The sequence below is a fragment of the Sturnira hondurensis genome, unplaced genomic scaffold (assembly GCF_014824575.4).
Source record: "Sturnira hondurensis isolate 20B ecotype Veracruz unplaced genomic scaffold, ASM1482457v3 Scaffold0022201, whole genome shotgun sequence".
NCBI classification, from domain to species: Eukaryota; Metazoa; Chordata; class Mammalia; order Chiroptera; family Phyllostomidae; genus Sturnira; species Sturnira hondurensis.
Genome location: NW_028094832.1, coordinates 39,851 through 54,895, shown reverse-complemented (window position 1 = coordinate 54,895; position 15,045 = coordinate 39,851). Strand labels below are relative to the sequence as shown.

Genomic DNA, 15,045 nt, shown 5'->3' with positions numbered 1-15,045 from the left:
TCAGATCAAGAGCAACTGCAAAGCTTCCTTCTGGTGCTTCCCAAAGAGAAACAAGGCCACTGACTCAGGCGAGTGCGCCCTGAAGGAGACACTGTGCGAACATTTATGTCTGTGTGTTGTGTTTCTTCTTTTTTCCCCTTAGATATTTTTTATTTTTATTTTATTTATTTATCTTTAGAGGGGAAGGGAAGGAGAGAAGGAGAGAAGTATCAATGTATGGTTGCCTCTTGTGAGTCCCCTGCCGGGAACTGGCCCTCAACCCAGGCATGTGCCCTGACTGGGAATCTAACGGCGATCGTGTGGTTCACAGGCCCGTGCTCAATCCACTGAGCTACACCAGCCAGGGCAGATATTTTTTTACTTCTATTTTGAATTCTTTGACCCTGTGTTTGATCAGGAGTTTGTTGTGTACTTTCCACACATTTGTAGGTTTTCCCAGCTTTCCTTTTGCTGTTGATTTCTAGTTTTATAGCACTGTTGTTGGAAAAGACACTTGGTATGATTTGATCTTCCTAAATTCACTAACACTTGTTTTGTGTCCCATCACATTGTCTATCCTGGACGATGATCTGTATGTGATTTAGAAGGCTGTGCATTCTGCTTCTGGTGCATGGAATGTTCTACAAATGCGTGTTAGTTCCAGTTAACCTAACGGATGGTTCACATTTGTTGTTTCCTTGTAGATTTTCTGTGCAGATGATCTATCCATTGTTGAAAGTGGGGTATTAGAGTTTCTTACTATTATTGTGTTGTTCTCTATGTCTCCTTTCAGGTCTATTAGTTTTTGCTTAATATACTTAGGTCCTTCAATGTGTGTGCATATATGTCCCCAGTGGTAACATGTTCTTGAGGAATTGACCTGTTTATCATTATGTAATGATCTTCTTTTTCTCTTGTTACTTTTTCTTTTGTCAGATTTAAGTATAGCTATCCCTGTTTGTTTTGTTTTCTTCTTGTATGAAATATCTTTTTTTACCTCTTCACTTTGAGCCTGTGAGTGTCTTATTGGCAGCATATACCCAAGTCTTTAAAACAGTTTTCTTCATCCAGCCATACCCTGTGTGTGTGTGTGTGTGTGTGTGTGTGTGTGTGTGTGTGTATCACTAATACACATCATTCTCACTTTGTAGATCAACAGTTTCAAGTTAAGTAACGGGCCTCCAATTGTTTGCGCCACCTCTTGCCCCGACTCTTTCTCAGGGGAGCTGGCAGAGAAGCCCGGGCCCTCCTACCGTTAACAATACGGAACCTGTGAGGTGGACGTTGATGTACAGGTAGGTGTAGAGGTTCCAAAGAACATATGCTCAGACCAGAACGTTAAAGCACATGTGAGCATTTAATAAACTTCCTTCAGTATGAGTTCAAGCTGCCAGGACACAGGCCCCCTCAAGCTGAATCTCCCTGTTAGCTCTTCAGCTAAAGATCTTGGCCTTCACCATGACAGGCTGCCTTGGGAACTTCTGCTTCCCCAGAACCCTGTAGAAGCCCGAGTGCAGCACACGAGTGATAGGAGTAGCTGCAGTGTTGTTTCTGGAGGCATTTTCCCAACAGTGATAGAAGGGAAACTTGGACTCATATCAAGGGAGTGGACCAGAAGGAAGAAAGGAATAACCAAACAGAAAAGAAGGAAGAAACAAGAATTCAAAAAAATGAGGAGAGGCTTAGGAACCTCCAGGAAGTTATAACATCTGAATTATAGGGGTACCAGAAGGGGAAGAGGAAGAACAAGTGGGAAACTTATTTGAACAAATAATAAAGGAGAACTTCTCCAATCTGGCAAAGGCAATAGACATCCAGGAAATCCAGGAAGCTCAGAGAGTCCCAAAGAAATTGGACCCAAGGAGGAACACACCGAGCACATCATCATTATATTACCCAAGATTAAAGATAAGGAGAGAATCTTAAAACCAGCAAGAGAAAATCAGACAGTTATTTACAAAGTAGTTCCCATAAGATCATCAGCTGATTTCTCAAAAGAAACCTTAGAGGAAAGAAGGGGCTGGCAAGAAGTATTCAAAGTCATGCGAGGCAAGGACCTACATCCGAGATTACTCTATCCAGGAAAGCTATCATTCAGAATGGGAGGACAGATAAAGTGCTTCCCAGATAAGGTCAAGTTAAAAAAGTTCACCATCACCAAACCATTATTATATAAAATGTTAAAGGGGCTTATCTAAGAAAAGGAAGAAGATCACAACTATGAACAGTGAAATGACAACAAACTCACAACTATCAACACTGAACCTAAAAAACAAAAAACAAAGCCAAACTAAGCAAACAACTAGAACAGGAATAGAATCACAGAAATAGAGAAAACATGGAGGGTTATTAGGGGGAAGGGTAAGGAGTAAAATGGGGAAAGGTACAGGGAATAAGAAGTATAATTAGTAGGTAGAAAATAGAGAAGGGGAAGTTAAGAATTTGTATGGGAAATGGAGAAGCCAAAGAACTTATAGGTATGACCCACGGACATGAACTAGGTGGGTGGGTGGGGATGTCAGTGGGAGTGAGGTACAGGATAGAGGGGTATAGAGGGGAGGAAGATATGGAACAACTGTAGTAGCATAATCAATGAAATATATTTAAAATATTAGCCCTGGCTGGTATAGCTCAGTGGATTGAGCGCGGGCCTGCAAACCAAAGCATCGTGGTTTGATTCCCAGTCAGGGCACATGCCTGAGTTGCGGGCCAGTTCCCAGCAGGGGACGCACAAGAGGCAACTGTACATTGATATTTCTCTCCTTCTCTCCTTCCCTTCCCCTCTAAAGATAAATAAATAAAATCTTTAAAAATATATTAAAGTGATGCATGAGAGTGAGGCCCAGGTAATACATAGACACCTGTCTCAGGTCCTACAGAAAGAGGTACAGTCCACATTGGTGCAGTCCACTTGGTTCAGCAGTCCACATTGTAGTCATTTCACATTCTACAGATTTGTAACAGGAATAGAAAATCCTTTTGTTAGTGAATAACCTGTGGCATGAGGGCTACACAGTAGGGAAGTTCAGTGATAACATCCTTACATTTTCTCCTCTTTGCTCCAAGTGGATTGTTAAAACATTAAGAATTCATTATTCTTAATGAATTAACAAAGTACCAACCTTAAAACCTCTAAGGAAGCAGGCATGTTTCCTTTCCTGGCTCCATTTAATTCCCAGCCTGGTGTGAAGACTGTGTATAGCTGGGCATCTATGAAATATCTCAGGCTTTGCAGACCAGAGTCTGTTGCAATGACTCAGCTCTGATGTGGAGGCATGAAAACGGTGATGGTACCTCAGTGTATAGATGTGGCTGGACCTTGTTCTTGTGCCATAAGACCTAGCAGATCAATGACACTAGAGGTACCTGTGGTAGGACAAGGTGCTACAGGAATTTCGTGGCATTCCTACTGGAGAGTCACACACAGTCCCCTAGTGTACAGAAGTAAGGCCATGTCACCTGCAGCAGGGAAATGCACACCATTAGAAGAGGCTCCTGGTAAAGCACTGGGGTCTGGTAGGGATGAGGCTTCTGGCTATGGATCTGGGAGTTGTCCATCATCAGTTTCATTGGGTCAGATAGGCCCAGCTGTGATAAGATAGAAGTGATTCTTTGGGTTTTGAGGTGATCAGAGTCATAAGGAACATGTAACATACACAGACAGGTGTCCCTGACCTTGACACCAGAAATGTGGCCCCAGTGCTACACTTCCAGCATCTCACAGGCCCCCTGGGGCCAGGAATTCAGTCTGCAGAGCACAGGGGAGCAGTGGCCTGTTGCTGCAGGGCTCAGGCCCTCTGACAGTCACTCCGCCCACAAGCCACAGGGCAGCAAACTGTTCTGAGTCTTCGGTGAACCGTGGACAGTTGGACAGGTCACCCATATCTGTGACACCCTCTATGTGTCTAGTGTTGGGTCAGCAAAGTATTGATAGTGCGGTGGCCACATGTGGTTCCCGGTTTGTTTGCAAGTTGTCTCTGGCTGCGTGGCATAAGTGTGGAGGTGTGTGGTGCACACAGAGACAGAAAGAATCGTCCTGCAAGGATCCTAAATACCATCACCATCTGTCCTTGCTCTAGAAACAGTTTGCAGCCTCCTGCCTGAATCCATGGCCATTATATGTTGCTGCCTCCTCAGCAGGTGGAGAGTGTGGGTTTGGGACCTAAGGGGAGAGAGGGGGGGCCCTTCCTTACCAGCCTTCCCAGGTCATCCTGTCATAACAGGATGGGTGAGCTGGGTGAGGAGCAGTCCCTGGGGAGGGAAGTGTCTGAAATGATTACCTAGCAGAGCAGGCTGGGAAGTGCAAGGGTGGGGAGCCCTGGGGATGATGGAGGGTTTGTGCAGTAAAGTTTTGTGAGCAGGGTAGGGGCTTGTGGTCGTTTGTTGGTGCCTGTGGGTGGAGACCCTGCAGGGGACCCCATGTTCTGACTACACCTGGGGTGCCAGAGGGAAGCTGGTTCCTACTTCTGCAGATGTGGGCTGGTGGGGGTGGGGAGGAGTAGTGCTGGGGAGAATCTTCGTGTTGGGAGTGTGGGGGTGGGGTTGGTTTTGTGGGGTGTCAATAGGGCTTGTAGGGTTAGTTAAGGAGGCATCTGTCTTTCCTCTCGCCTGTGTTAGTGCACGTGGATAGGGGGAGAAAGTGCATTGGGAGTGTGTGAGTGTGATAGTTGTCTGTGTGTGTGTGAGTGTGAGAGGAGTGTATGTGTGTGGCTGGTGTTGGGTAGCCCGGCCCGAGCGCCTCTGCCTTACTCACAGCGCCTCTGCACTGCTCACAGTGCTGCCACCTGGCTAAACCAGATGGGGGGCGGGACTCGCCTCAGTTGGACGCCCAGGCCCTGCCCGGTGACACTGAGCAGGCGAGCTAGGACCTCCCACACTTCTCCCCTCTCTCTATCCACTTCCCCGAGCAATACCTCTTCGCTCGCGGTGTGTCCTCTCCACCTCGCTCCCTGTATTGAAACGGCCCCCACTCCGGGGAAAGACGAGGGAAGGGGGAGGAAATCTCGTGGACACTTTCCCAGGCGCCTTGCCCTGACGCCTCTCCGCAAAGCAGCGTCGCCCTCTGACTCCTGCGAGCCATGAACACTGCCGGATTTAAGTTCGGTCTTGCCCTCGTCGTCCTGACCCTGCTGCTGAGCTATGCCCAGGCAGGGGATTCTGTTTGTAATGGAAACAGTGAGTCTGGGATGTAACCTTCAGGAGCGGTTTAGGGCGGGGGGCCGGGGGAGGGAGGAAGGGAGTAGTGGGGTGGGGAGGTATAAGGTTGCAGACGGTGAAGATGTACCCGGGCAGTTCCAGAACTTTTGGCAGGTGGTGGAGCCACCCCCTCCTCAGTCCCATGGGCGGGCTCCTTTGGATCCCCCTCCGGCCAGGTAGTTAACCTCAGGCAAGAAGAGGTGCTGGAAAGACATGGCTTCGGGGCAGTGAGGTGGGGCCTGTAGGCCAGGAGAGAAGGGAGGAGGGAAGGAGGGCGCAGCAAGAGGAGCCGCCGAAGCAAAGGCGGAGCATCCCCAGGCTCCTCTCCAGCCCCCTTTCCCGTCGTTCCTCTCGGGACCTGGGAGGCCCTGCCCCCGACTGTGGCGTTTTCTGTGTGTCCCGACCCACAGACAGCGGCGTGCCGAGATACTGTGCTCACGCCACCACCCCAGGGAAACCCTGCTGCATCCCCACTGCCCTCCCTCCTTGAACTTCCCGGTGCGCTTTGCAGGGCGTCCACCTACCTGCCTCCGGGCAAGCCTCGCTTTTCACCAGCCACCTCCCCGGGATGAATCAGTCACCCAGCGGCAATATTACCCTGTAGCCACTGAATCACGTCTGCACTCTTCCTGAGGAGCACTGCTCCCCTCCCCAGCTCACCCTGTTTTATTACCTAGTCCTTGGGGGTCCCAAGAACACCAGTGTCTCTAATACCTTCTCATCAGTTCCTCCACCAAGTATCTCCTTGCCTCCATCCCCCATGACCCACAGCTGAAGCCTCAGGTCCAGGCCCACAGATCCTAGAGCAGGAGGGGCAGGGGCCACGTTTTTCGGAAGTGTGGTCCTGGGGCTGGTGGTCAGGAAGGGCTGTCTCTCCCTCCCCTTTGGTCCCGCACCCACATTTTCTACCCACAGAGGAGGAAGCAGTGTATTAAGTCCATAGGTTAGGGCAGGAGGCTGCAAGTGTTTTCTATAAAGGGTAAACAATAAATGTTTTGTTTTTACAGACCTCTTGGTAACTGTCTCTGTAGGCACTGGACACCTCCATGGTTGTGGGGGAAAGCAGCCAAAACAACATGCAAGCAATTAGGGGACCGGAAGTGGCCACTCTCCCAGTTTGCTCAGCCCAGGGTCAGGGTATATAGGAAGTCCCCCGTATGGGAGATCACTCCCCTAAGGAATCCTCCCCCTGGGGGCCTCTACTGTGTGTTGAAGACTCAGGACCTGTCTTGTCCTGCCTGTGGCTTCTGATGGAGGGAGTGTGAGAGGGTGTGGGTCCCACTGGTGGGGCCTGTGCTCCCCTTCCTTGTGTGGACTGCTTCCTGGGTGGAAGGGGCGTGGGAGACAGTGCATGAAGCCATAGCTGTGAGCAGAGGGTGGTGCCGGTACATTCTGGTGTGAAGATGGGGGCCACCTGCTGCTGCATTGCATTGTTCCCTGTGACCGGGCTCCTTTCTGTGCCAGAAAAGTCGCCTCTATCTTATGAGCACTCGGCCTGCCTTAGCTAATGACATGCCTGATGGACAACTTTGATGTTTCAAAGCTGGAGCTTCATGCCTACCAGGCCCAGTTTAAATGGAGTGGATTTCCCTGACATAGAGCACCTGTACCTGTGATTTGTCATCTCGACATTTGCCACCCCCATTACTATTGGCAGTCATTTGGGGAACACCGACTCCTACCACCACTCTTGACCTTCGGCAAAGGACATCATTGAGCTTTCTGAGAATTCCGGTGTTCTTCTCATCCACACTCTCCTCCTAGGCCCAATAAACCAGAGTTAGCTTCAGGCTTCCCCATGGAGCATGGTTGACTGCTCACTTTTCTGCCTTTTCATATTATACCCCACCTGGCATATTCTCTTCCCCGAGCAATCTGACCCCTTCCTCTTCTACATGACTCAGGAGTTCTGGCCATTCTGCCCCATGCAGGGCAGCCATGCCTTTTTCCAAGCTCACTAGACCCATCCCAGCAGGAGGTAGGTGCCATCTCCCAGGGCTGTGTGAAGTCATGACCCCCAGTTGTGCACTGTCCCTTCTCCAATGTTGGGATCTATCTGTGTCCCCACCCCACTGTCACCCAGCTTTGTCAGGAGCAGCCCCTCTAAGTGCTGTCCATGTCCCCGCAGGGCACTGGGCTATTTCCTGACAATCCTCTGGTGTCTAGATTTTTCCTCCAGGGCTGCCTGGCATGTCCCTGGATTGGCTGTGAGCTGAGTGATGATGGGTATTGGCCTGGTGGGCGGAGGGTATATGTCTGGAGACGTGTGGTTTCTTGTGTGGCTTCTGCCAGTCAGGGGCCTCCTGGTTTCCCTCAAACAAGGGAGGGAATTAGCCTTCACCTGGTGAATAAAGATGCCTGACAGGGACAGTCCTTGGTCTGCCAGCCCAGGTGTCAGGGGAAGTCACTTATTGGCACAGAGATGAGGGAGATGCTCATGGTCACTTTTCTTTCAGCCCCAACTTTCACCTGCATTTTCTCCTTCATAGATGTGCCCTCTCTTAGCTATAGATTCATTGTCTCTGCCAGTGGACCATCACAGTATAAGGTTGAAGGCAAGTTCAATGGGACCACATTTTTTAAATATACCAGCGAAATTTCAAACGGCAAACCCATTAATCCCCTGGGGGTGATGTTGAGTGCCACAGAGGCCTGGAATCAACTGGTCGAACATTGGAAGGACCTGGTGGAAGAGCTCCGGAAGGCACTGCTGAACAATCGACAAAACATTTCCAAAGCCTTTTGTAAGTTTGCACGATCCAGGTAGAAGTAGAACAGTGTTGTAGGGTAAGGAACAACTGTGTTTATGTGAATACTGGAGTTTTATCCCACCCAAGAGGCCTAATAGCCAGGGCAGGACACAGAGGATAAATCAGGACCAGTAGGCAGGAGGGGAACAGGGGGCTGGGTACCAGGTTAGGACAGAGGATTTGTCAAGACCCAAGGCTGACCTCTTTCCTGTCGGGGGTGGGGACAGATCCTCTCTTCCTGCAGGGCCACATGGTGTGTCAGCAGGAATCCACTGGACACTTCCGGGCATTCTGGAAGCTTGGTTTCGATGGATGGATGTGTCTCCGCTTTAACTCGAAGAACAGGCACTGGAAAGAGTTAAATGGGGGATGCAGATCATTAAAGAAGACACTGGGCCCTGACAGAGATACCACCAATCTCCTTGTCAGTATCTCACATGGAGATTCTAAGAAGTTGTTTAATGAGATTGGAGCCCTGGACACAAAAGGTAAGTGTGCAGAGGGGAAGATTGTAGGTCTCTGGAAATGGCATTGACACTGTGCATGTCTGTGTGCAGTGTGTGGTTTGAGAAAGTGATCCAGCCACAGTGTTTTTTTTTTTCTTTATATAACAGCCACAGGCGTGTCCCATGTCCTCCCTTTCCCCTCTCTCCTCCTCTCGTCCCTCCCTCACCCCACAGAGCCTTGGACCACTCACTGTGGGTTTCCCGCTGACCCCAACCACGCGGGCCTCGCTCTCTCTTCAGTCCTGTTCCTGGCACTGTGCCCTCTTCTCACATCACTTTCCTCTTCGTCTCACCTGCTCTGTGTCTGCACATCCTTCAGTACCAGCTCCGATGTCAGCTTCTGTGAGGACTGCTCTGCTGCCTTCCTCATGTGTCACCTTCCCTTCTGTCACAGCAGGAGGGACTGGGTATGTTGTGACCCTGCTTCATCCATTAGCTGTAGGAGCCCAAAAGGACAGGGCCCATCTCCTGTCTTTGTTCCAACCTCAGGACCTGCCACAGTGGCTGCCACACGCACAGGGCCGGAAACTGTCCGCATTGTAGGGTCACCTAGGGCAGCAAGGCTGAGGGGGTGTCTCCTCATAAATGGGGTCTGGACAAAGCTGACATTCTGGTGTTTCCACCTCAGCTGCACCAACCACGGCCCCAGCTAAAGCCCAAGTCCCAGCCCCATCCAAGGCTATGACCATCTCACACAACACATGGGCTGGATTCTCATCCCAATTTTTATCTTAATCCCATTTGACATCACAGGCTGGGTCATTTATAGTAACAGGTATGGGTGGCAGAATTGAGTGGGAAGTGAGGGGCAGATGTCCTGCAGTGAGGACAGGGAAGGTGACTTCCTACCCTGAACCCTGCCCCTCACTGGACCTTCCCGTCCTGGGTGTGAGACCAGGAGAATAGGCGTAATTTCACTTGATGGCACTCACTTGGACAAGTTCAGCCCTGAAATCTGCTGTGTTCTCACTGTTGGTGCCAGAGGGACAGGCAGGGGCCCACACTAAGGCCTAAGGCCTGCTGGTGCTGCAGGGGTTTAGTGATTCAGTCCTGATTCAGATTTTCTCTTTGGGAGAGAGAGTTTGGGCCCAGGGTGGGTGGTGTGGGGGCAGCAGGCACACAGGGCAGGGCAGTGCTCCCATCAGGTGAGACTGGCACAGTGGCTGCATGGGATGTTTCCAGGGCAAAGGGACTATCCAGAGGGTTAAGAGGAGGGGGCCTGGTTCTAATCCCAGAAGAGGGTGGAAGGGCTTGCAGACACAACACAGAAGGCTGGAGTTCAGGACTGTGTTCCCAGGGAAAGGGGTTTTAGGATATCAGGTAAGGCAGTGGTTGGACAGTAGGGACTGTTCAGGCTGAGGTTTGAAGGAGCCACTTCTCTGTGGACCACCGGGATTCCTGGCTGAGCCCTGGTGTGATCACCTGGCAGCCTGTCTCCTCCAGACTCCAGATCCAGAGCCACTGAGGGGCCGTGGTCTGAGCAGAGGTGACTGGGGAGATGGGTGGGGCTGAGCTGTTGGTGGCCTGGGATGCAGGCAGCTGACTGCAGCAGGAATGCACTGGGCAGGGCAGGGACACTGGCTCTCAGAGTGGTGTGATGTTACCAGGGAGAGAGGAGAGCAGGAGGGGGAGTGAGAATAATGATGATGTTTGCAACCCTCCCCAGTGCTAGGGGGTCCAGGATGCAGGCCACTTTCTTTGCACGGGTCTCCTCACTGGCGTTCTAAAATCAGGACTTGAATGGAGGGAGTAGAGCAGTTCATTTGCTTCTTGAGTCCTTGCCCCTTCTGTCTTTAGCAGGACTTGGGTTTGACTGTCGTGTGTTTTCTGATGGCAGAAGATGCTGCTCCAAAGCTCCTGTGAGTGTGGCTTAGTTCCACATGTGTCCCTTCTGGTCGGCCTCCTTTCTGTCATCTCCAGCTGCTCACCTGTGACCTCCAGGAGCTCCAGCCCTTACAGCCTCCAGGAGGTTGTGGTGCTACAGCGGATGCAACATTTGTGCCATCTGCTCCGTGGAAGTGACCTGGAGTTAATTTAGTTAGCATGTTATCATGTGCTATGATGTCTGGAATACTAGAATGGATAAATGTGGTACATTTACAAATGGAAAGCTATATAAAAATAAATAAATAATAGAGTGCTACACAAAACATGGATGACTCAGAGATAAGCTGTTGACAGAAAATGTCATACACAAGAGAACGTGTATTCTATGGTGGGTTCTGCTGTATCAATTTCAAACACAGAGAAAACTGACCATTGAAAATCGAAGTCAGATAGTGGACATGTTGGGTGTGACCCATGACTTGATACAACAGGCTAGTATACAGTCTGTTGTATCAAGTGGATTTCCTTTTTGAAAATAAATCAAACTGAAGATTTAAGATTTGTACACTTTACTGTTGGAATATTATATTTCAATAAAAAAAGTTAAAAAAATTTTAAGTATAGGCTTCAATTTTTGTTAATATCTCAGCAAATTCACAGTTTTCTACTCAGGAGTATTCAATGTTAAATTAAAATATAAATACAACAAACATGTTTTTCTGCTCTAATACTAAGCATTCATTTTTTAAGTACACTATATTGATTATGCTATTATAGTTGTTCCATTTCCCCCCCCTTTATTCCCCTCCACCATGCACCCCACTCCCACCCGTATTCCCCGCCCCTTAGTTCCCATCTGTGGGTTATACAGATAAGTTCTTTGGCTTCTCCATTTCCTATACTATTCTTAACCTACCCCTGTTTACTTCATTCTTACCATTTATGCTTTTTATTCCCTGTACATTTCCCCCATTCTCCTCCCTCCCACTGTGCTTCTGTTTCTGTTCTTGTTGCTTGCTTAGTTTGTTTTTGTTTTTTAAGGTTCAGTTGTTGATAGTTGTGAGTTTGTTGTCATTTTACCATTCCTAGTTTTGATCTTCTTTTTCTTAGAAAAGTCCCTTTAACATTTCATAAAATAAGGGCTTGGTGATAACAAACTCCTTTAACTTGATCTTCTCTGGGAAGCACTTTGTCTGCCGTTCCATTCTAAATGACAGCTTTGCTGGGTGTAGGTCCTTGCCTTTCATGACTTTGAACACTTCTTCCCAGACCCTTCTTGCCTGCAAGTTTTCTTTTGAGAAATCAGCTGACAGTCTTTTGGGAACTCCTTGGTAAGTAACTCCCTCCTTTTCTCTTGCTGCTTTTAAGATTCTCTCCTTATCTTTAATCTTGGATAATGTAATTATGATATGCCTTGGTGTGTGCTTCCTTGGGTTCAACTTCTTTGGGACTCTCTGAGCTTCTTGGACTTCCTGGAAGTCTATTTCCTTTGCCAGATGAGGGAAGATCTCCATTATTTTTTCAAATAAGCTTTAAATTTCTTATTCTTCTTCTCCTTCTGGCAACCCTATGATTCAAATGTTGGAACATTTAAAATTGTCCCAGAGGTTCCTAAGCCTCTGCTCATTTTTTTTGAATTCTCATTTCTTCATTCTTTTCTGGTTGAATGTTTATTCTTCCTTCTCCAAACCATTCATTTGAGTCCCAATTTCCTTCCCATCACTGTTGGCTCCCTGTGTGTTTTCCTTTCATTCACTTTTCATAGCCTTCACCCTTTCCTCTATTTTGCGACCCATATTCAGACCATTTCTGTGAGCATCCTGATTGCCAGTGTTTTAAACTCTGCATCTGATGGGTTGGCTATTTCTTTGTGGCTTAGTTGTATTTTTTCTGGAACTTTGCTCTGTTCTTTCATTTGGGCCATATTTTTTTGTCTTGGTGCACCTGTTACATAGTAAGGGGCGGAGCCTTAGGTGTTCACCAAAGCGGGGCAACTACATCACTGCACGGTGATGCTGTATGTGGGGGAGGGGTCCGAGAGGGAACAGTGCTGCTGTTCAGCTCTCTGCTAGTTTGCAGTCACTTCCTCCACTACTCACAAGGACATTGGGCTCTTGTGGTGCTGATTCGCAGGTGGGTGGGTTTGTGTACACTCTAGGACTCTGTGGGTCTCTCCAAGGAACTCTCCTGTGAGGCTAGGAGTTTCTCCTGCTGCTACAACCCCCACAGATGTTTTTAGTCAGAGATTTTCAGGCTTTATTTCCCTGTGCTGGAACCCTGGGTTGCATGGTCTATCTTGCTCCTTTTTTTGTTCCTCCAGTTTCTCCCCATGCAAATGTGGGACCACCCATTCCACCAGCTGCCTCTGCCTCCAGTCCACCAGCTGCCACCTTACTGCGAGTCCTCACTGGGTGCCTGTCTCTGCCTCTCTTACCTGTCTAGATGAATGTTCCTACTTTAACTCCTTAGTTGTTGGATTTCCCTACAGCTCAATTTTCTGACAGTTTTGGTTGCTTTCGTTTTTAAATTTGTTGTTGTCTTACTTTTGGTTGTGGGAAGATGCACAGTGTGTCTACCTATGCCTCCATTGTGGCTGGAAGGAAAAAACAACATTCAGAGCCCTGGCTGGTATAGCTCAATGGATTGAGCATAGGCCCGCAAACCACACGATCACGGTTCGATTCCCAGTCAGGGCACATGCCTGGGTTGCAGGCCAGTTCCCAGCAGGGGACTCACGAGAGGCAACCATACATTGATATTTCTCTCCTTCTCTCCTTCCTTTTCCCTCTAAAGATAAATAAATAAAGTATTTTTAAAAACAACAACATTCATTTCTTTATTCCAATGTTGTCATTGTCCTCAGAGTGTCCTGTCCAGATGGAACCAGGCAGACCTCAGTGGTTGAAGTAGAGAGGTTGAGGAAAGTTGGCAGCTTTGGGGTTGGAGCCACAATCCTGGGGCTCTCTGCGGGCCCCCAATTAAGATTCCTTCTGGTGAGAAAATATTTTATGGTTGCCAGATGGGAGGGGCATTGAGGGGATGGACAAAAAAGGTGAAGGGATTAAGCACAGATTGGTAGTTACAGAGTAAACGTGAGCATGCAAAGTACAGCATAGGTCATAGAGTAGTTCAAGAACATATCTCACATATGCAGGACCCATGAACATGGACGACAGTGTGAGGATTGCCTGATGGAGTTGGGGAAATGGGGTGGAAGCAAGCAAAGGGCTGGGGGGGAAACCTGGACAACTGTAACAATATAAGCAATAAAATATAATTAAAAATAAAATAAAATAAATATATATGGCAGAATGGATATGGTATGCAAAGCCAGAATGAGCATAAGATATCTACCAACTGTGCTCTAAGAATGGGAGGGCCGTTGATGAAACATACAAGGAAGCTGGCCACATGGTGTTCAAGATAGGCCACAGGAGAATGTGTCACTTTGGCATATCGATCATTTTGAATTAAAGTTACTTAAGAATAGCTGGGGCAAGAAGGGCACTCTGGCCCTCTTTTGTCCCCCTAAAAACAAGACACGTTCCCTTTATCACGAGGTAGAGGGACATCCTTAGCACAAGACACAGGGAATTTAGAGCCAAGAAGCCATACAGACAAACCTTATTACTTCATTATGAATTTACTCCTCCAAGCTCAAACTTTTGTCCGGTCAATTCCTTACAAATTATTGTTTCTTTGTCAGAGGTTATAAAAACTGCCTACTTTGGCCACTTCATAGGGTCTCATATTTCTCTGAGATCCTCTATGTACCAAATTAAAATTTGCTTTTCTCATTTAATCCATCTGATGTTACTTTAACTTTTAGACCAGCCAGAAGAACTTAGAAAGTTAGAGAAAAAATTCTTCTTCCTTGACAGTGCGAAGGGCCCCCGTATTTTGGAGAAGTTCAGTGATGCCCTCCTTGATCGCGGACTTGGCAGGTGGTGATGATATTCCTGATATAGGTGCTCAAATCTCAGAAGACACACTTCATTATTAAAAAGGCCACAAAGGTTGGAATGGTGATCAAGGGCCCGGCCCTCAGAAAACTATGCCTTTGGCTCATAAAATACAGTAATCCTAGAGGCAAAATGGGTGAAAGCCAACCGAGAGAGTGCTGGATTTAAATAATAAAAAGAAAAACACAAGCATAAACAGGAGGGTAATAGCATCCTCCCAAGAAAGAGGCTGGATCCTTTGCCCAGTTTCCAGAATCCAGCTCTTCTGAGACCTGGAACCCATTACTAGAAGGAGTGGGTGGGACCCAATCATCAGGGACCCCTCAAGTTGACAGCAAAGGCCGTGTGGCTATTGACCCGGTCAGTGTGTACACTGGGGAGCAGAAAATACCCAGACATTGATGTTGGGCCTAGTGTGTGAGTTGACGTCACCCCCAGGGATCGGAAGTATCATCCCTGGTCCTGTGAATACAGTGATGCATGGGGTGGGGCCCAGGTAATAAATAGACACCTGTTTTGGGTCCTGTATGCAGAGGTGTCATTGGTACAGCAATTTGCATGGTGGTCATTTCACATCCCCCAGATTTGTAACAGGAACAGAAAACCTTTTTTTAGTGAATTACTTGTGGCATGAGTGCTACACTGTAGGGATACCCTTGTCTTACATCTGTAAGGAACCCTATCTTGTCTGAAAACCTCTGGTTTAATGTCAAACAGTTTCTTACTGCTATAAAAAACCCTATCTTAGAGTAGGGAAGGTCATCTTACATTTTCTCCTCTTTGCTCCAAAGAGATTGTTAAAACAGTATCTTATCTTCAATGAAA

The 15,045-nt window shown here is 48.0% G+C and overlaps 2 protein-coding genes across 2 annotated transcripts in view; one reads left to right on the top strand and one right to left on the bottom strand.

Moving 5' to 3' along the window:
* The first annotated feature begins 4,895 nt into the window (after positions 1-4,895).
* Positions 4,896-10,366, top strand: LOC118978967 (UL-16 binding protein 5-like). The gene is made up of 4 exons (XM_037034796.1): positions 4,896-5,154; positions 7,665-7,919; positions 8,153-8,413; positions 10,269-10,366. The coding sequence occupies exons 1-4, from the start codon at positions 5,058-5,060 to the stop codon at positions 10,292-10,294; spliced, it is 639 nt and encodes a 212-aa protein (XP_036890691.1). The 5' UTR covers positions 4,896-5,057; the 3' UTR covers positions 10,295-10,366.
* Positions 10,367-14,543: 4,177 nt separating this feature from the next.
* LOC118978950 (retinoic acid early transcript 1E-like) overlaps positions 14,544-15,045 on the bottom strand; it is a 2,344-nt gene continuing 1,842 nt past the window's right edge. The window contains exon 4 of the mRNA XM_037034785.1: positions 14,544-14,593. Coding sequence (XP_036890680.1) covers positions 14,544-14,593 — 50 coding nt within the window. The remainder of the gene's footprint in view (positions 14,594-15,045) is intronic.